Source organism: Condylura cristata, unplaced genomic scaffold (assembly GCF_000260355.1).
Source record: "Condylura cristata isolate star-nosed mole 26May11 unplaced genomic scaffold, ConCri1.0 scaffold00015, whole genome shotgun sequence".
Lineage (NCBI taxonomy): Eukaryota > Metazoa > Chordata > Mammalia > Eulipotyphla > Talpidae > Condylura > Condylura cristata.
The window spans coordinates 17,674,832-17,695,361 of record NW_004567116.1 but is presented as its reverse complement, the minus strand read 5'-3'; the positions used below and the strand labels follow the sequence as shown (position 1 = coordinate 17,695,361).

The window sequence follows — 20,530 nt, the reverse complement described above, 5'->3', positions numbered from 1 at the left end:
TGAGTTCCAAACCCAGTTACTAACATGTTGAATGCGTTCGTGTAATCTCTCGCTCACTGTAAAACCCCATGAGGCTGGCACTAATACCACTACCACCACCCACGTCAAAGGTGAGCAAGCGGAGTCCCGGTGCTAATCTACCGAGGCGCGTCATCTCCGCGAGGATAACGCGGCCCTTCAGGCTCCGCCGAGCCGCCGCAGGAGGCCGACGAGGGGTGGGAGGGAAGCGTAAGGGAGGGGGCACTGACAGACTTTCTACCTGGCTGCGACTCGCGTCGCCACCGGCGCTTGGTCTCCTGGAGGGCGGGCGCCACCGCACCTCCTCAGGCCTGCTGGACCGCAGGTTAAGAGCGCCCGCTGGCACGTGACTCGCTGCGCGTGGTGCGCGGCCGCCCCGCGGGGGGGTGGGCGGGGCCTGTCTGGAGCCCCGCCCCGTCCCGGTCCTGTTAACCGACGACCGCGGCGCGGGCGCCCACTGCGCGGAGCAGCGGTCGGAGGAGGTGGTGTCCGGAGCCTCGGTCATGGCTACGGTGCGAGAGAAGGCAGCCGCGCTGAACCTCTCGGCTCTCCACGGCCCCGCGCGGAAGCCTCCGGGTAGGTGTCGAAGATCCGATCGGTAGAAGGTGGGGGTCGCGGCGCGGGTGCTGAGGTTCTCGCGTGGAGCGAGGAATCCCCCCGGGTCCAGAGGGCCCAGCGACGACTTCCGCGAGCCCCGCACAGCTGTGGCCACTCCGGCCGCGGGGTGGACGCCTCGGGTACCCCTTTCTGTGCTGAGATGCAGCCAGCCCACCCCGCCGCCCTCATAGCCCAATTTTTTACAATAATTGCCTGAACTTGAACTTCTCCGTGAGCCGTCTGGGAGCCAGCTGCGTGCCAGGAACTCGCCATAGGTCTCCAGATACGCTCCACATCATCGCTTATGACAAGTATGTCTGGAATTGTATAGTTTTTTGCCCCCGGTTCTGGCACGATCTCTTGACTCCCGCAGTATGGCTAGGGGCCCAGCGCCTCATTTGCACAAACTTTTCCAAACTCCTCCTAGGATTGATGAGATTTCTGTTAAGTTCTCCCGGTGGGGTCTTGGCATTAAATATATTTATTAGTTACACTTTCTGGTTCATACATGTTTTTTGACCTTTTTAATGGTTACATGACATTTGGAGAGACGTCGATGAATTCTGCCACCAGCTTAATTTGGAGGTAGTTTGCTTAGCATCTTGGTTTCTTTAAATGTTCAAACAGATGAACAGGATTGGATGATCAGTTCTCAAATTCTGATTTTAGCATATCTACTCCTCAGTAAAGAATTAATATATCCACATAATGCTTTTTTTCTCTTTTAAATCAGTTTCAACTTTTCACCCTTTCTTTAGTTACAATGTAAAGTGTTTTAGGAATTGGTGATTCCCCTCTGACAGTCTTTTCACTTCCAAAATGCCAACCAGTGAAACTGACTCCTTCCTCAAGATGACAGTCATTGAATTGATTCAATTCAAATGGATGCCTTTCAGTGGTCCCAGTCTTTGTTTGATTTACTTAAAATGCTCCTTTTGATCTTCAAAATGCTAATAAGTTGTGAGAAGAACTGCTTTTCATTTGTACTTTTCTAAGAATGATCACAATAATGACCTTCATCTGCTCCAATTTAGGAGATTCAGATGAGCACAGAATTCCTCCTTTCTTTACAACTTACATGATGTTGGGAATAATTTTAAGAAATCTTTAGGCTAACTTTGAGTGGAATTATTGCCATAGTTTACATGGTTCAAGACACAGCACCCTGTTTTTTCTGACAGCCAAGATACCAGACCTGTGACTATGGGCATTTATGAACAACTTCCAGATGGTGTGAGGGAGTATGTATCCAGAGTTTAGTAGGTGGACTCTCAGAGGGAAGAGCTGGAGTGCTGGTTAGTGGATTTGAACCCAAGGAAAAGACTACTGTCCTGTGCATACCAAGTAAAATGAACACAGAACTCCAACTTTCTCACTTGTTTTCCTTGTTACAGCTGGAATGCTACTTGTTAGCATTAGTTAATACTTTTCCCACCCTTTAGTTGCCTTGTCACAGTCTTAGTGAACACAGTAATGGGAGCCTCCAGGTCTTGGTTCCTTGCCATTGTCTTTCTGTGTGTTCTGGCAAGCAGCTTTGTACTTTGTTTCTTTGCCTATTAGTAACTCTTTCATACCTTAAAGGGATTTTAAGAACTGGCCCAAACTTTTGTAGAAGAGTCAAGTCTTGTGCTAGCCTTCAGCAAATACTTTGAAGATAGTTCTTTTAATATAGACAAGTGGTTTGTATTGTGTTATCCCTTTATATTGTAACCTAATTCTTTGAATTCACCTGGTATCACTTTTCCAGAGAGCTCAAACTACTTCCCATATGCAATCTCATTAGTCTGTATGAATTCAAGCAGGAACAAATGCCTAATTTTGTTGGTAGGTCTCTTAACGTGTTAAGTTGGTATTAGTGGAGATTTGTTTTCATACTTCACCTGTCTGCAGCCTTTTTCAGAGAGAATCTTGATTTTCCAGCATAAATTCCTAATGCCTTAGAAGGAGAAAATAAACAATTTGTAGTAACAATTTGCAGTGTTGTTATTGATGTACAGGAAGCTTTTTCCATCCAGTGAGAGCTGCCTAGTTTTAATAATCCAAACATATTTCTTAACTTTTTTCTGTTTTTATGATGTTTGGCTTACTGTTTAATAAATGTTCTTTTCCTTTTTCTTAATAAAATGTTTTAAAGCCTCTTTGAAAAAAAGAGGCTAAAATCCTAAATCTCTTAAATCCTAAATGACTTAAGATTTATATATTTGTTATTTTCTGTTGAAGAGCTAAGTCCTCTGGTGTGTGTCATGTCTTATCTTCTCATCTGCTAATGGTCTTTATTTGATTGAAGACAAGTTGAGACTTAACATCGTGCAGGTGGTATGAATAGGTAAAGGGTAAACTTTGAGGGTGGGACTATACCCTCTTATTTCAGAGAAAAGAAAATACCCTCCATTTTTAAATCAAATTTTAAAATTTAAAAAGTCATTAAGTTAGCATATAAAGTCACTCTATGCCCTGCACTCATTTCTCCTTGCTATTAATCTTACATTTCTACAGTAACGTTTGTCACAGTTATCAAACTGTTACTGATATGTCATTATTAACTAAAGTCCATTTTGATTTCCTTAGTTTTGCCCTATGCCCTTTTTTTATTTGTTTGTTTCCAGGACCCCATCTAGGATATAACATTGCATTAACTCAGCATGTTCCTTTTGACTTTTCTGTATTGTGACAGTTTTCCTCTTTGTTTTAAGTTACACATCTGCTAATTGCTAGCTATTGTACTTTATCTCATGATCTTCACAATAACTGAGAAAAGTAACAATAAAGTTAGGTAATTTGTTTAAGATTTCAGTATTAGTAGTGATGGAGCTAAGAATGAGACCCTGCTCTCTAACACCCACATTCTTGTCTTATTCTTTGTATTCATAGAACCTAGCACTGTGTCTGCTAAAGTAAACCCAAGATTTCTGAACTTCAGCACTATTGACATTTTTGGTTGTTGTGGGGCTGGCCTGTGTATTGTGGAATGTTCAGAGGCATCCCTTGCCCCTCTAACCACCAGATACCAATAGCATTCCTCCACCCCTTGTCAGCATATGCCCACTGAAAATGGACAATGCCTTAAGTCTAGAAGGGACTAAAATTGCCCACTGAATACCATGGTTACTCTCCTTTAAAATTTTTCATTTGGTGGGCCTCCCTGATGGTACAGGGGTTAGTTTCAGTGATATGAAACTATCCGCAGCCACTGCAGCATGAGTTCAGTGCCCAGCCAGGGAGATGACCCACATGGTATAGCAGACCTCTCCTGTCTCGCCCACTGCTCCCCTCAGCAGCATATCTCAGTGCTCTGCTCCCCACTTTGTCTCTCGTGAGTTCTCTCATCGGCCCCTCGCCCCAGCACCTCTAGCCTATAGCCCAGCTCTTCTATGCATACATAAATAAGTCTTCAAAAAATTTTTTATTGTTGGCAGTAACCTACAATCAACAAGTATTAAATAACCAACTGTATTATGTGAGGCAATTAAAGCAATTAAACAATTTGAATCTCTGCAAATTCTAAGGAAATATGAAAAAATAAGGCATGAGCTCACTGTTTCTTCAAGCTTCACAGGAAAATGCCTAGCTTGCATTAACTGAATTCTTTTCTTTCTTTCTTTTTTAAGATTTTTTTATGCATACACAAGCTGAGTGCAGACCCAGTGCAGAGGGTGAGAGAGGACTCACCAGAGATAGAATGAGGAGCAGAACAGGCGAGACAGGAGAGGCCTGCTATGCCATGTCATCCGCTCCCTGACCAGGGATTGAACTCATACCACAGTGGTTGTGGATAGCTTCAGACTGCTAAGATTTAACCCCTTGAGCCACAAGAGAGGCTCAACACTAACACAACGTCTGACCCTCTTATTAGACTACTTTCCAGAAGCTTTTTACATTAATGGATCAATTTTTTTCCTATGCTTCATTTTTTATTATTTGGCCTTCAATATCCAAATCTGAATAGAAACAGATATAATTTCTGCCTCTAAAATCCTATAATGAGCAGTTTAGACCTGAAAACAACTAAAACTGTAGCATTGGATTCTTGTATCAGTAAATGAAAAAACTAATTTATAGAGAATAAGGCAATCTTATTCAGGATTACCACAGCTAGTCTCTGGATTCTTTGATACTTTGATCAGGATACTTTTAGAGCATATTTGATCAAATATAAGCAAGGATGCATCAATATGTAGATAGTGATGAATTGAAAGAATTGTCCAGCTCACATGCAAGTGAGGTTTGAAGACAAGCTAAAGTTTAGATTCTAATTGCTACATTTATGAAAACATTGATTGTATATTTCAGGTCCCTATAAATCACAATAGTTTGTATTACAGGACCATACTCTGCTAAATCAATACTCATTTAGCTCATAGATGATGATAAATAGCTTTCACAGTTGCATGTGGGGGATCTGTTCAACTGATGAAGTCAGCATTAAAAAATCAGGTTATCCTATGTGGGTTTTGGCACATGTATTTGTCAAGTCCAGGGTATATTATGCATTAAAGTATCTGTAGGAACATGAATTTGGGTCTGTGGGTGGTGATGCTTGAGGGGAAATATCTCAGGATGCAATGGTTCGGAATTAATGGTCAGTGAGAACAGAAGAGACCTGAAAGGGCTGAATCGTATCATGCCTGGAGGACTCTGGAAATACTTTGTGGCTCACAGGTGCCTACTTTCCTGCTCTAACCTGTTCTTTAATCTTTTATACTGTGTTATCCAACCTGCAGGACTTCCTGATTTCCCATATTTAGCAGCAAGCTAATATGGGGAAATTTATTCTTTGTTTCTTAATTCCCCTGTGAAGATTAGCCTTTCCCACATCATTGAGACCATATATTTCCTTCCTCTCACCCTCTTATTAATTGACTCAGCCTTGTATTTTAAATTTGTATACTAACGTATTTGTAACTCAACTATTAAAGCTTAAACATTTCATCTTTAATTTTAACACTAGCCCAGAAAGACTGTTTCTCTGGTCCTTAAAAGAAAATCTGGTATCTGTGAACATGAGTCTTGCTTAATGTCCTTTCCTCTTTCCCTGTGTACTATGGAAAGTAAACATAGAATTTATCATGTACTACCTTATTTTATAAGTAATGGCTACTAAATATTTTAAATACTGGTTGATTTCAAAGATCTTAAAATTGTTTATTTTGTTTCTTCTAATTTCACTAGAAATGCTTTGATTTTTCATATCAATGAAAGGTTAACACTAAAACTGATAGCTGACTTAAAATATTTTTAAGTATAAGGAAAAGCTAGTCTATATTTGCTAGCTGTATAATGAGGCTAAGTTTAATGTACTAAGCCTTAATTTCTCAAAATATTTATATAATATTTAAATGATACTTATAAATATTATAACAGTGAGTTCCATATATGTTAGTATATCAATCCTAAAAATATAAGGTGAGTCAATTGTTAAGGGGGTGAGAGGAAGAATATGGCCTCAATGATGTGGGAAAGGTTAATCTTCACAGGGGAATTAAGAAATAAAGAATAAATTTACCCATGTATAAATAGTATATGATATTTCTCAAAATTATTAATTGCTTCAGAGAGGTTTATCAGGATTGAATGAAAGAAGGCAAAGCTTATATTATTGTAAGTACTCAAATGTTAACTATTAGTAATAACATCATAAAGATTTTGAAAAAGTGAATAAACAGATAATACATTAACTTACACCTCAACTACAATCTGGTTTTTAGGAAGTTAAGAAAATCAACTGCTGGGCCTCCCTGGTGGCACAAGGGGTTCAGCTATGAAGCTGTCTGGAGCTACTGCAGCATGCGTTTGATGTAGGGGTTTGGTCCTGGTCAGGCCAGGCAGGGGAGCTGATCCACATGGTACAGCAGACCTCTCCTGTCTTGCCAGCTGCTCCCCTCAGCGGTGTATTTCAGTCAATCCTCCTGCTTTGCTCCGACTATGTCTCTGATGAATCCTCTCATCCTCTCTCTCCCTGCCCCGCATCCCAGCTCTTATATGCATAAATAAAGAAATCTTCTTTAAAAGGATATTAACTGCTAGCACACATTTTATTTAGTTACTATAGCTAGAAACATTTACTCCTGAGTTCTAGATCCCAGGAAGCCTGTGACATATTTTGAGATGCCAATAAATGTCTGATTCTGGTTCTATTCAGTAGAAACTAATTACTATAATGTAAGTCCAATTCCAGATCAGTTTACCTAGTTGATTCCCCATAATTCAATTCCTAAAAGTGATTAATGTTATTTGAAATGCGCCCTTCTTTGTTTAGTAAATGGATCATGAAATGTCTTAAAATTTAAAGTATAATGTTGATAATTGAAACAATCTTGCTGATTATTTTAAACTAACAAAATTCATTAAATTTTTAATAAACTGCTTTTAATGATTTAACATTTCAGTAACAAGCCATCCATTAATTGTGCCTTATAAGTAATTTTGGAAATCACCTCTTTTTGGTTCAGGATGACAGTAGACCATTTTATAAATGAAAGTTACCCTATACTTTTTCCCATTCCAGGCTTCAGTGTGGCCCAGAAGCCATTTGGAGCCACATATGTCTGGAGCAGCATCATAAACACTCTTCAAACACAAGTGGAGGTTAAAAAACGAAGGCACCATTTAAAACGGCATAACGACTGCTTTGTTGGCTCCGAAGCGGTGGATGTCATTTTTTCTCACCTAATTCAGAATAAATATTTTGGTGATGTAGACATTCCTCGGGCCAAAGTGGTAAGAGTGTGTCAGGCACTTATGGACTACAAAGTATTTGAAGCAGTTCCTACCAAAGTCTTTGGAAAAGACAAAAAGCCTACATTTGAAGATAGTAGTTGCAGCCTGTATCGATTCACAACTATACCTACCCAGGACAACCAGTTAGGCAAGGAGAACAAACTGTATTCACCTTCCAGGTTAGTACATACTGTTAGATTGTTATGGCAGCACTGGCAGGATTTTGTTTATTATTTATTGAGATACTGACCTGTCTTATGTTGAGCCGGTAAATTAGGCTAATTGGGTCATGGGTAAAGTAGAGTAAACTTTTATTTAGTATCTCCTAGAATTCTTGTTTGTTCACATTTGTTATTTAACAGAAAAAAAAATTAGTAAAATTTTATGTTTCTGCTTCAAGTTGGACTTATATCCAAAAAAATGTTAGCACTTATACACAGCATAGTATGAGAACAGAGAAGATGAAGGCAGGCAGGCATCACTGGACTCCGAAGAGTGGCAGATGTGACATCCTAGAAGCATCTGGGAGCAAGAATGAAAAGGGTTTCATATGGTTTAGTAAGGAGTTTGTACTTGATAATACAGAAGTTGGGGAGCCCACAGAAAGATTTTTAGCATGATGAGATTATATATTTAGAAAGGCCCTCCCAGAAGCTGGATGGACAGCTTGGTGAAAAGTTTGTTGGGATGCTGTTGGCAATATAATAGTCTACAGATGAGGGCTGAAGTAACTAGTTGTGGTGGTGATGAGGTGATCATTTAAAGGGAGGCTGGAGACAGAATTGTAGACCCAGGTAATTGAAGTAGATGTCAGCAATAAGTATATAATGAACTTTGTTATAAAATAGAAACAACTTTCCCCTTTTATTCTCTTACAGCTAAACTGTGTAGAAGTGACTGTGTCATTTAGGACTTTTAAATTCAGTTATGACCCCAAATCAGCATTTTAGTATATTGACTTTCACATGTTTCCAACTCTACTCCTAAAATATGGTAAAATTTGTCTCTATATATGGGAAGGAAAGTTCTCAAAGATATGCAGTTAGAACTTTCCTCAGGCAGGCCCACACTCTATCCGAAACCCATAGGAACCCAGATGAATTTAGAAATTTGGAACTTCAGAGATTTTTAGATAATTTTGCACACATACCACATATGAAATAATGCCCTATGAAGCTATGATAGTCACAGGGAAGGTTTTGTCACCTTGAGAGTTCTGCATAAAACAGATTTTTCAAAAGTTTTTTGGGTTTCAGAATTTTGGATAAAGAATTGCAGATGTATTTGGAAAATGATAAGCCCTCTCCATCAAAGAATGCCACAGAAATAAAGATAATAAAACAGTAAGCATAGTAAAGTTTGATTATGTATTTAAGTTGGTAATTAAAATTTTAATTATTAACTTAAATATATAAATGCTCAAAGGAGAACTTAGAGTATGTTTAAACTTGAAAAAGTAGAATTTTGAAAAAAAAAGAATGTTTTTGTATTTAATTCTACTCTTAGAACTTACATTTTTGTGATTTTGCTCTGAATATATGTAAGCTTTCTAGAAACTCTTAGCTGTAAAATACTAAAATATTTCTGTGAGCTTGCTAACAAACATTAATTTATGAAATACACTTTAGGTATGCAGATACATTATTTAAGTCATCTGATAACAAATCGGCAAGTTTAGAGGATCTATGGGAAAATCTGAGTTTAAAACCCGCTAACTCCCCTCAAGTAAACATCTCTGCAACCTTGTCTCCACAAGGTAAGCTAAAGATGATGTGAGAAAGAAATAGAAGACTAAAATCAGATAAAATTATTCAAAATTTTTCAATCTTAACCTTTATTAGAATTTAAATATTCAAACACAAAGAAAGAGCATATTGTGTATTAAAACTGTTTATATTAAGTTTTAACAGAGGTCTATTATCTTTAACAAATAGATCAGTGTTGCAATTCTTGAACACTGACTTTTGTCCTATCAATTGGCAGAGGTTCAAATCTGAAATGTTTTGCATGCAGATTTTTATTTAAAATATGCTTTCAGATAGATTTTAAACTAGATTAAATAAGAAATTAAAAATTACATGAAAACATTAACAAAATTCTCATGTTCTTCCTTGTCTGTGTCAAGGGAATATTCTTCAATGACTGATTTCCATCTTTATCTACCGCAGTTGTAGAAACCCTGAGTGAAATAATCTTCAGCCAATAGTTCAAACCAGTTTTCAGATTGAATGAGTCATTCTTTCTTCCAAAGTCCTTATTAACATGTTATATGACTTGATCTCTTATCTCTGACATGTTGCTTTTTATAGTACAAAGAATGAAAAGAATTCCTGTTTTTCAAAGTCTGTTCTCCTACACTTAAACAATCTGGAATTGTTTGACTGTCTTATAAGAAATCACTTCAATATGTTGACATTTTCTTTCTTTCTTCTTCTTTTTTTTTTTTTTGTGCCTCAGATATATTAGCTTAAACCTGCCTAGAAAAATATTGTGACTAGCATTTAGTGCCTATTGTTACTTTTCATCTTGTTGGGTTTTTTTTCTGTGTAGTTATTAATGAAGTATGGCAAGAAGAAACAATTGGGCGTCTACTCCAACTTATAGATCTCCCACTTCTTCATTCCTTACTCAAACAGCAAGACATTCTACCTAAAGTTTCTCAAGCTAAAAGGCAACCTGACTTGGTGAACAACAGTAACTACTTGGATCGAGGGATTCTCAAGGCTTATAGTGACTCTCAGTATGTAGAAATAATATAATTTGGGTGTTTTAATAGGAAGATTCTAGATCTTGGTTTGGGGAATCTAATGTGAAAAAGTTTATAATTACCTGAAATTTTAAATGTAGAAATTGTGCTAAAAATGACCTCAAAAGTCATCTGACCATATGTGGTTATGTACTCAGTGAAACTGATGCCCAGAGAAGTGAAGTGATCTGTCCAAGATAATACATCTAGGATTTGGGAGAATTAGTTGTTCTGAGCCTGTAATAATAGAGAACATGATTGGGTTAAAAAAAAAAAAAGACTGTATTAACATGTTGAATATTTAACAAGTTAGTCACTTCATTTATTGACCTGTAGCTTTTTTTCCTGCAGTTATCCAGCTGGCATTTCACTAGAACTGGTAGTTAATATTTAATTCTTTTGAAACTTTACCTTATCTTCCTCTATTTCCTCATAGCCAAAGTAAGAAATAATAGATCATATAAAACTCTGAAATAATAGATCATATAAAATTCTGAAGTAAGCAATCCTGTATTAGAAAAATACTGAACTGTATGTCAGATCTGGGATCTAGTCTTGCCTGGATACCTGAAAAAGTGACTTAGTGCTTCTTGGCGCTATTGTAAATTTCAAGAGTGAGTTTGAATTTTAATATCCTTTTCAGGTCTATATTGTAGTAAGGTAGCTATTGTTTTTGTTTTGACAACATATATTTAAAACCAAACTATTTTTATGTATGACACTGATCTTTGCTATGTATTAAAAATTGCACATATTTTAAGTGTGTAGAAATTTATCCTGGTAACAAACTTGAAATAACTAGTATGTGAGGTAATGTGTATGTATTTGCTATTCTTTGCTTTTTAAAGTGATTCTTTTTTTCCCCCTCACAGAGAAGATGAGTGGCTCTCTGCTGCAACTGACTGCTTGGAATACCTTCCAGATCAGATGGTTGTGGACATAAGCAGAAACTTTCCTGAACAGCCAGAGAGAATAGACTTAGTGAAAGAACGACTATTTGATGCCATTGGCAAATATTATAGTAGTAGGGAACCTCTGTTAAATCATTTATCTGATGTTCATAATGGAATTGCAGAACTTTTAGGTAAATAAGACCTTAAACTGGACACTGTCTTTTGAAAGGAAACAGGAAAAAAAGGAAAATTTTAGTTGTCCTCAAAATTAACCAAGCTGGGAGTTTATCTGGATTAAACCATGTAAAGTATGTTTAACCCAAAACTGTTAGGAATCATTTGGAAACAGTCTCAGTAAAGTTATGCAAAAACTTCTAATTGTCCCAGGAGAATGCTGCTGTGATACACATGCATTAAGGAAGCTTAATAAGCCAAGTGTAGCTATTTTTCCTTTTGTAAGCATTACCAGCACACCACCATTCTCCCTTCCGTCTAACGTGGCAGACATTTATTCTGCCTTGTCCCTCCACCAGTGAGCTAGACTTTCACATGATTTGTTGAAAATGAATTGGGGGTTTCTCAGAATTCTTTTTTTCCCCTCAGGTAGAATTGCGTATATCAATATTGTTCACATAGTGTACACCTGAAATATATTGAATTAATGGAAAAACACAAACTGAGGGTTTATCTATAAAGCCAAGAACTAGGTCTCACATCCTAAGGTTATGTGACAAGGACTTAAGGTATTAGTTGTCAATTTGACGATAGGCTGCTTTTATAGTATTAGTCATAAATTATAATTTCTAGTCTCCTTTGGTTTTGCTTTTGGAGATAGTTTTGAATAAGTTTAGTGTTTAGTGTAAGCTTTCACTTGAATTGTTTTTCCTTTAATATGGTCTTATTTAATGAAAATTAAAAGCTTTTTTTTCTTTTGATTAAAGTGAATGGGAAGACTGAAATAGCTTTAGAAGCTACTCAACTCTTTTTAAAACTTTTGGATTCCCAAAATAGAGAAGAATTTAGGAGACTATTGTATTTCATGGCAGTTGCAGCACGTCCTTCTGAATTTAAATTACAGAAAGAAGTAAGTCTTTTTTGTCTAACCATTATTTGTTTTCAGTATCCTTAATACTTACAGGATTCATGTCAGATCATGCCATCTTCAATATCAAGAATGCTGGAATGGATAATAGCTATTAATATTTGGCCTTGTCTTTTATATTAAACTTTATAAATATTTATTTACATACATACACGATAGGGTGTGTTTTATTTTATAGAGTGACAATCGAATGGTTGTGAAAAGGATATTCTCAAAAGCTATTGTGGACAATAAAAATTTATCCAAAGGCAAAACTGATCTTCTAGTACTGTTTTTAATGGATCATCAAAAAGATGTTTTTAAGGTAAAACTCTGTGAAAGTAACTTAAGTTGAATTTATGTAAGAGATCACTAGATTAAAATGTTTTTGGAATAATGTCCCACATTCCTTCTTTTTCTTAAGATTCCTGCAACACTTCATAAAATTGTCAGTGTTAAGCTCATGGCCATTCAGAAGGGGGGAGATCCAAACAGAGACACAGGTAATCTGAGAAATAATATTTTCATGATCTTCCAAAAGTAAATTTTTGGTGTTTGGTAAAGTGTCTTTGTAAATAACTGGTGCTTTAATCTTTTTAAAGATTTATTTATTTATACATACAGAACGGGATACAGGCCAGAGGTGAAAGCATGGTGATAGGCTCCACCAAAGACATTGGGGAGCAGAGCAGAACAGGCAGATTGACAAGTGCACTGCTGAGGGGAGCAGAGGTCTGCTGTGCCATGTGAGTCACCTCACTGGCTGAGGGAGGAATTCATGCTGCAGTGACTGCAACAACTTTATAGTGCAGTGCTTTAACCCACTGCCCCATCAGGGAGGGCCCGGTGCTTTAATCTTAACTAAACTCTAAACAAGCCCTTCCATTATCCAGACTTAAAATAGAACCTCCATGTATAAAGCAACTTGACTGAGCAGTGCTTAGCATCATCTATGCACTTACAAAATGGGGAAGAAAAAGATAAAAAGAAAATACTGCTTGATTCTTCTAGTTACAGCAGAGGAATAGATTTATTAACTAATTTTTTTTCTTTTAAATTTTTAAGGATATATTTATTGCCAGAGAATTAATCAAAGTGACTATTCTGACCATATACAGAAGACAACCAAAGACGAGCTATTGCATTTACTAAAAACGATTGATGGGGATTCAAAACTGTCTGCCAAAGAGAAGAAAAAATTGCTAGGTCAGTTCTATAAGTGTCACCCAGATATTTTTATTGAATATTTTGGAGACTGAATTTCTAATGTCTGTATGTAACTTGTGTATTTTAAAAATAAATTATGTATTGTAAAGATTCAATTATATTTCAGAAATTGAAAGTTCTAAATATGAAACTCAATAAAAACTTTTTTTGTATAACTTCATGTGTGAAACTGAATATTAAATCATATGGTGTAGTGATTTAAAACATTGACCTCTCTTAGATAAGTTGATTCATAATTATCATGCATAATACTTTATAAGTCATAGGAATTTATATGATATGACATTGCAGAGTTTATATAAGAAGTATTAAACAGTAAGGAAGCCTGTAATTACATGTTAATAAGAGTATGTTTTATATCTTGAAAGGTACTCCTTAATATAAGATAGAAGCTTATGCTTTGATAAAGTGAATTTGTTCATTACCATAAACTGTAGATAGGTCAGAGCTGAACAGTCCTGATGCTTTTGAAAACCTCAACATCTTTCGAATCTTACTGTGGAAAATTTCACATAGACGTACGTCTATGACTGTCACCTCTAGGCCAGTCTTCTTCTTCCCACATTGCTCCCATCCCAGCAAATTTCAAACATCTCTTCAATCTATAAAATTTTTATACATTCAGTTAAAAGGTAATAACAGCAGAAACAGCCACAATATCACTTACAAATCTATCATTCCTTAATATCAAATATGCAATCATTTCAAATTTTCAGACCTCAAATGATTTTGACAGTTTATTCAGGTAGGTAGTAGGGATCCCAAAATGTCCATACATTACAGCTCATTGACATGCTTCCTTTTTTTTTTTTTAAGATTTATTTATTCATAAAGAACTGGGGTACAGGCCAGAGGTACAGGAGGTTAGAGGATTTACCAGAGACAGAATAAGGAGCAAAACAGGCAGATTGACTGAAATACACTGCTGAGGGGAGCAGTGGGCCAGACAGGAGGGTTCTGCTGTGCCATGTGCGTCACCCCCAGGTGAGGGGATGGAACTCATGCTGAACTGGCTGTGCCTGGCTTCCTAGTGCTGCACTTCAGCCTGTTGCACCACCAGGGAGGGTCTGACAACCTTAAGTTTCTTTTTATCTGTAGTTTCTTCCCTATCCGTCTGCCCTCCTCCTCCATTTATATTTCTTTCTCTCCTTGTAGAATAAGTTGGTCAGTTCTTGTTTAGTACAATCTGGATTTTTGCTAGTTGCAACACTTCATTATTTATCATGTTCTCTGTGTCCTGTATTTCTTGTCACAAGAGCTAAAAAGCAATTTTTATCCAAGTTAGTGATTATTTTGGAACTGTTACACCATCAATATGATACAATTACAGTATACTTTGAAATTATTTATTTTTAAAATGATGAAAGTAAAAGATTAAAATGAGCCTGAGTATTATTTTTGAAAGAACAGGGGGTATAGGCCACAGGTGGGGAGAATGAAAGGATTCACCGGAGACAGTGGGGTGCAGAGCTGGTGGATCTACTGAAATACAGCGGCAAGACAGGAGAGGTCTGCTGCACCCTTTGTGGGTCAGCTACCTGGCTAGGAACCAGCTTAGGTTTTTGCAGTGTTGGCACTGAGACTTAACCCCTAGACCACAAGGGAGGTCCAAAATGAGTCTGAATTTTATCTTTTACCTTCAGATTCTTCATTTATTAAAAGGATATTTTTGTATACTATATATCAATTTAAATTAAGGTATAGTAGACATTAGATCCTGTATATGGCTTATAGTGATTTGATGTTTATGTAAATTGAAAAATGATCACCATATAGTTAGAAAAATTCTTGTGATGAGAACTTTTAAGATTTACTGTTAACTTTTTTTTTTAAAGATTTATTTATACTTACTGAACTGGGGTATAGGCCAGAGGTGTGGGGGGTGAGAAGATTCACCAGAGACAGAGTGAGGAGCAGAACAGATGATCTACTGAAATACACTGCTGATGGGAGCAGTGGGCAGGACAGGAGAGGTCTGCAGTACCATGTAGGTCACACACACATCCCCTCAGCCCCCCACTCCCTTCTAAGGGTCAAGAATCGAACTTGTAACTTTGTAATAAAATAAATAAATAAAACAAAAAAAGAATCGAACTTGTGCTGCAGTGGCTGGAATAGCTTCATAGTGCTGCACTTTAACCCACTGTGCCACCAGGAAGAGCCCTATTGTTAGTTAACTTTTGACTACCCATTACAGTATCAACTATAATGTTAGATTACATCCCATGACTTATTTTATAATTGGGTTTATACCTCTTGAATACTTCTTATCCTTACCATACTCTGGAAATCACTGTTCTCTGTGAACAAGAATTATGAGCTTGACATTTTCTTTTTAGAATCCATTTGTAAGTGAGCTCTAACCTGTTTCACTAAATAGAGGTGATCTATTTCACTTAATACAGGTGGACCTTGAGGACATTATGCTATCACAAATGGCAGGATTTCATTCTTTTTAAATGACTGAGTAATAACCCCATTGTGTATCTTTACCTGGACTTCTAAATAAGAATTAGAGAAAAATAATGTTCCAATATGCTAACCCATCTATAGTCTTTTTCTAAAATATAACACTGCATAATCTATAAAAGGAAGTTTTAAAAATATATATTCTAAAAGGAAAAGGAGAGAAAAGAGAAACACCTGCATAGTCACAGATGGGCAGAGCTGGGAGGAGAGTTGCCAAATGGAAGAAAGTTAAAGACTCATGAAATCAATAAAATGGAATAACCATCTGTTTTTTGGGTTTGCTGTCTTTTTTTTTTCATAGTTAAGGGAAGGCAGCTCTATAACATGAGTAAAAGAAGACAGTTCATGATTTAGGTGTGGGGAAATTTTCAGAAACAAGCTACTGAAAATGTGACTAAAATTGGCAAAGTAACTGTGCACTGCCTAATTCACAACCTTTATTTTGCACGTTATTGAATATCATATTTGGCAACCAAAGCTAACATTTCTTCAGGAGAAGGCAGAACTACTTAGTTACATTCGTGACCCTAGAAGCAGCAGAATTCTAAAAGAACAATTTCATAGTGATACACTTTTTTAAATTTTGTTTTTAACAGAAAAGGGGGATTTATTGAAACACACTGTTAAGCTGTCAAGGCAGGAGAGGTCTGCTGCAGGGAAATACACCAGGAAGGTTACAATTTATCTCTCAAAAGTCTTGAACAAGAATAAAATGTTTAAAAAATTGGTCATGTTTTTTGCAAACATTGTTTTAAAAGTTTTAAACTGCAAGTCCAGTGCTACCTTGAATTCCTTTGCAACCCTCTTGTGTTCCTAAGGCTGTCAGTTGCTGTTTGCTGTGTGCCTCACTCATCCATGATGTCCTCATGGGGACCCATCCCCACTTACACACCTGAAACCTTGGTGACTGTAGCCTTCCACAAGAGCCTAGCTCAGGAGACCAGGGGTGAGCACTGAAGCAAAGACAGCCTACCTAGTGGCTAATGAAACTGCACAAAATCTTGGCCAATCATTCCATGTAGAGAAAATGAGGAAGCAGAAACTGGAAAAAAAAAATGTAGAAAGTAGTTTGTAATGTAGAGAGAGAAAGGAAGTAGACTGCAGCAAGAAACAGAGGTGATAAGGGAAGTTGTGTGTGTCCTGGGGAGATGATGAAGAGCTGATTATATAAGAGCAGCTGCCAGCTTTCTCCTTCCAAAGCCCTATGTAACCTTGTAGTAAAGTCCCTTTATCTTTTAAGTAATTTAAGTTTCCTGTCCTTGTAACCAAAAACCAACTGGAACATGTGTTAGTATATTCTTAGATCTTAAAGGAAACAATGCAAAACATATAAAAAGATTACACATAAACTATTCCATGTCAAGTCAGTGGCTTTGTTATTGTCACATCCTCTCCATAAGTGAAATGTACTAATCCTTGAAGGAAGATAGGGAACTCTCACAAGGACAGTGGAAGTGGGAGGTAGAAGCTGCCAGGAAGATGATGATTCTAGCCTGGCTGCACATTAGAATCACGTGGGAGACTTAAAAATTCCTGCCTGGCATCACCCCCAGAGTTTGGAAACCCCAGCCCCAGGAAATTCTAAGGTGTGGTTAGGGCTGAGAACCACTCACCTAGAGAGGTTAGTCTGGACCCAGAATTGAGTACTGAATGTTTTCTTGGAGAATGTTAGTTCCGGTTGAGTATCTTAAGGATTTTTTTTTCCTCCTAAAGTGAATTCTCTCCCTTTTTTAAGAAAATACTTAAATGTGTGTTTGAATGTGGTAGTGTACTGTACTGGGCCTTGTACAGCACTCAAGCTGCAATACTTAAAGAATAATTGCCCACATGTGATCTACTTAGTAGTGTTTCAGAGCACTAATTCCACTCTATCTCGTTTTGTTCCAGTTATTAAATTTGATTAGTTTTATAGGTTATAGGTAGGAGACTTGATTATTACCTCCATCTTGAAGCAAACATGATTTATGCTCAGTTTTAAAAGCCAGCCCCTTGGCTTTTTCATTTTAAGATTAGGCACAATTACTTCTGTTTGTGTAGTTTGTTATTTTACTGCTTTGGCTTGAGAAATGCATGGTTTTCTTGGAGTTGCAACTAGTCTAGCGCCGAGATAATCAAGCTTCCAAACTCCACTACCTGGGATTGAGGAAGATGAGGTTCCAAAACATGCTTGTCTTAACATTTTTTCCTTTCAGGTACATAAAATGCCCTTAGAGCTTGTGTATATGAACTACCTACACCAGCTCAACCCTGATAGGAACCGTTTGCCTTGCGTTTTTCAGACTATTTCTTCCAATCAACAAATGTAGCGCTCACTTAGATAAAAGATGATCCTCCAAACTAAGCCGAGTCCGTGCCATTAAAGTGAGCCCTGCCAAACAAGGCGGTGGATGACTTTTTTTGACAGCCTAAAGAAGGGAGGGGCGTAAACTATGTGTAGAACACAACACATCGGACTATTTAAATTTAAAAACTTGGACGGGTCAGGCAAAGAACGCGGCGGCAGCCTTTCCGTTTCTTCACTTGACTGAGTTCGTGCCATTTCTACACCAGCGTCGCCCGCCCCCTGCCCGCTCCAGCCAAGGCTCCCAGAGGTAAGCACCGGCCCCGCCTCCCGCTTCCGTACGGAAACATGGCGCCGCCCTGGGTGGAGTGGGCACCGGCAGGGTACAAACCTCTACCCAGTGAACAACCCACCCACTGTTGGCGCAGACCCTCACTTCTTTGCTTTCCGTACAGAAGCATGGCGCTTCCCGGCTTCGAGCACCCTCCCCCGGCACAGGGGCACACCGCCAGCAATTCCGTACGGGAATATGGCGCCTCCCTATAAGAGGCGGTCGCTTCCCGGATAAGACCTGTCACCTTTTCCCGACGCGGAGCAGCGATCCAGCTGGCGGTATCCACCCGAGCCGGGCAGGGAGAACGGCGCCCAGCAGGGCAAGGGATGCAGCCTCTGAGAGGCAGAGGCTGAGTCGCCCCAGTCCGCCGCGCATCGCGCCCCGCCAGATTCCCCGCGGGAACGGCAGGACGGAGAACGCAGACTCCGCGGCAGGTGAGGGCGCGGAGAGCCGCAGCCCCGCGGGCGCGAACGCGAGGCGCGAGGTCGAAATCACAGGCATTTCTTCTTTTCCCTGCGGGTCGGATCCTGGTGATGTCGGGAAGAGGCAAGGAAGAGGCAGGGACTGCGAGCTGGTTGAGGGGTTGGGCGGCCTTTGTCCTACTCTTCGAGGCCATTCTAGGACGACTCCCCCAGCCCCCACTCTCCCATCCTTGCGCCTAGCCGGGCCACTCCCTCGCCGGCCCAAACTGTTGTTTACAACAGAATCTGAGCCTGAGAGGGAGTGGCACAGAGTGCCGGAGGAAGTCATTCCGGCGTCGGGGGACAACCCCTTTCTTTCTGGAAAGACCCTTTCCGCTGGGGAGTCTTGTGTCCATCCTGGACCCAGTGTGCAGCTCAAATAGACTTATCTTCTGGACCAGTTTGGGGATCCTCCCACCCGCGCTCTTTTTAGGCAGAGTAGGAGTTGGTGATTGTTGAATGAATGAACACTCTGTAAGCAATTAAATGGTGCCTCGCTGCATCGCATAACCTTATAATTACAGTTGTCATTTGTGGAAAGCCTGTTGGTTGCCAGCTGCTTATGCACACGCTGTCGTTTCATCTTCTCCCAAACGGAAGAGGTAAGTAGCTAGCTGCATTTTACAGATGAGGATACTAAAGTTGTACATCTCATAGAGTCAGAATTGGGTACCAGGTGTGAGACTTACCTCCATCCCTCTCACATACACGAATATCCGAGGTCTGGAGCTCACACAGCTGTCAACAAATACCCGGTGGGATCTGTTGTGGGGATGTATTTGTACGTGAGGAACACGTGTGGGGAATCTGGTTGACACTGGCCCTAAACACATTACAAATCTAGGTAAAGAGTCTTTTAAAAATGAAAAACTAGCAGATAATACAATCTGGCCCCAAGCCCATCAGCCTATCATCATCATCTCCCCTTGTTCTTTACTTCATTTTCCAGTGCTTTGGCTTGTGTCCTCTGAGTGCCATGCCCTCCTTTTCACCTCTTCTTCCCCTCCAGATACTTTTTTCAGTTGGTCTTTTCAAAAAGACCAGCTCAAACATCACCTTTTCTGGGAAGGATATCCCATCTTCTAGGCAGAATTAGTTTCTCCCTGTGCTCATTGCCTTAGTGATTTCATAATGGCATTAAGACTTAAGTTTCACCATGGTTCCTTACATGTCTGTCTCCCCTCTGGACCATGTTTTTATCATTCTGTTCCTATTTAAAATAAGTATATTTTGATTGGATTTAAGGCAGTCATGGATGATATATGTCTAGTAACCAGAGAAAGTGCAGACACTGGTGAGGCTGGGGAAATGTCCTGGGAGTGGGGCAATCTTAAAAGCAAGGGTTAATTTACAAAGCTGAGTATCAGAGATATGGAAACGCCTCACTGCACAGAGTTACTTCATCCTGAGCTCATTCTCAGCATGTGAAGAGGATAAAATTAGAAGTGTTTTTCTTCCTCCTTTTTCATAGGATATGCTGGCAATGTTATCTTTTGGATCTTGGAGCATTTCCAGAGCCTAATAGGATTTAGGACAAAAAGGAGTGTCTGGAGAGGGATGTTGAATGGTGATGTGGGATTAGAAAGGGAAAAATACATTAAAGCTACCTTCATATTAATAATACAGACCTGAAAATGTCCATTCCAGTAACTTCATTCTATTTAAGGAGGTCTCTGAAATTTCAGATAATTCTATCAAGCGTGCTC

At 38.8% G+C, this 20,530-nt stretch overlaps 2 protein-coding genes across 3 annotated transcripts in view; both read left to right on the top strand.

Moving 5' to 3' along the window:
- The first annotated feature begins 486 nt into the window (after positions 1-486).
- DEPDC7 (DEP domain containing 7) lies at positions 487-13,434 on the top strand. The gene is made up of 9 exons (XM_004682943.2): positions 487-594; positions 7,121-7,511; positions 8,961-9,088; positions 9,883-10,072; positions 10,951-11,162; positions 11,913-12,055; positions 12,252-12,377; positions 12,477-12,555; positions 13,118-13,434. Exons 1-9 carry the CDS (start codon positions 522-524, stop codon positions 13,309-13,311), a joined length of 1,536 nt encoding a protein of 511 aa, XP_004683000.1. The 5' UTR covers positions 487-521; the 3' UTR covers positions 13,312-13,434.
- A 5,133-nt stretch (positions 13,435-18,567) lies between these two features.
- Positions 18,568-20,530, top strand: part of TCP11L1 (t-complex 11, testis-specific-like 1) — a 29,664-nt gene continuing 27,701 nt past the window's right edge. Inside the window, exons 1-2 of one of the 2 annotated variants that reach the window (XM_012725403.1) lie at positions 18,568-18,797; positions 19,349-19,426. The gene's annotated coding sequence lies outside the window, so the exon portion shown is untranslated. The remainder of the gene's footprint in view (positions 18,798-19,348; positions 19,427-20,530) is intronic. The other variant, XM_004682941.2, reaches the window with a different exon arrangement.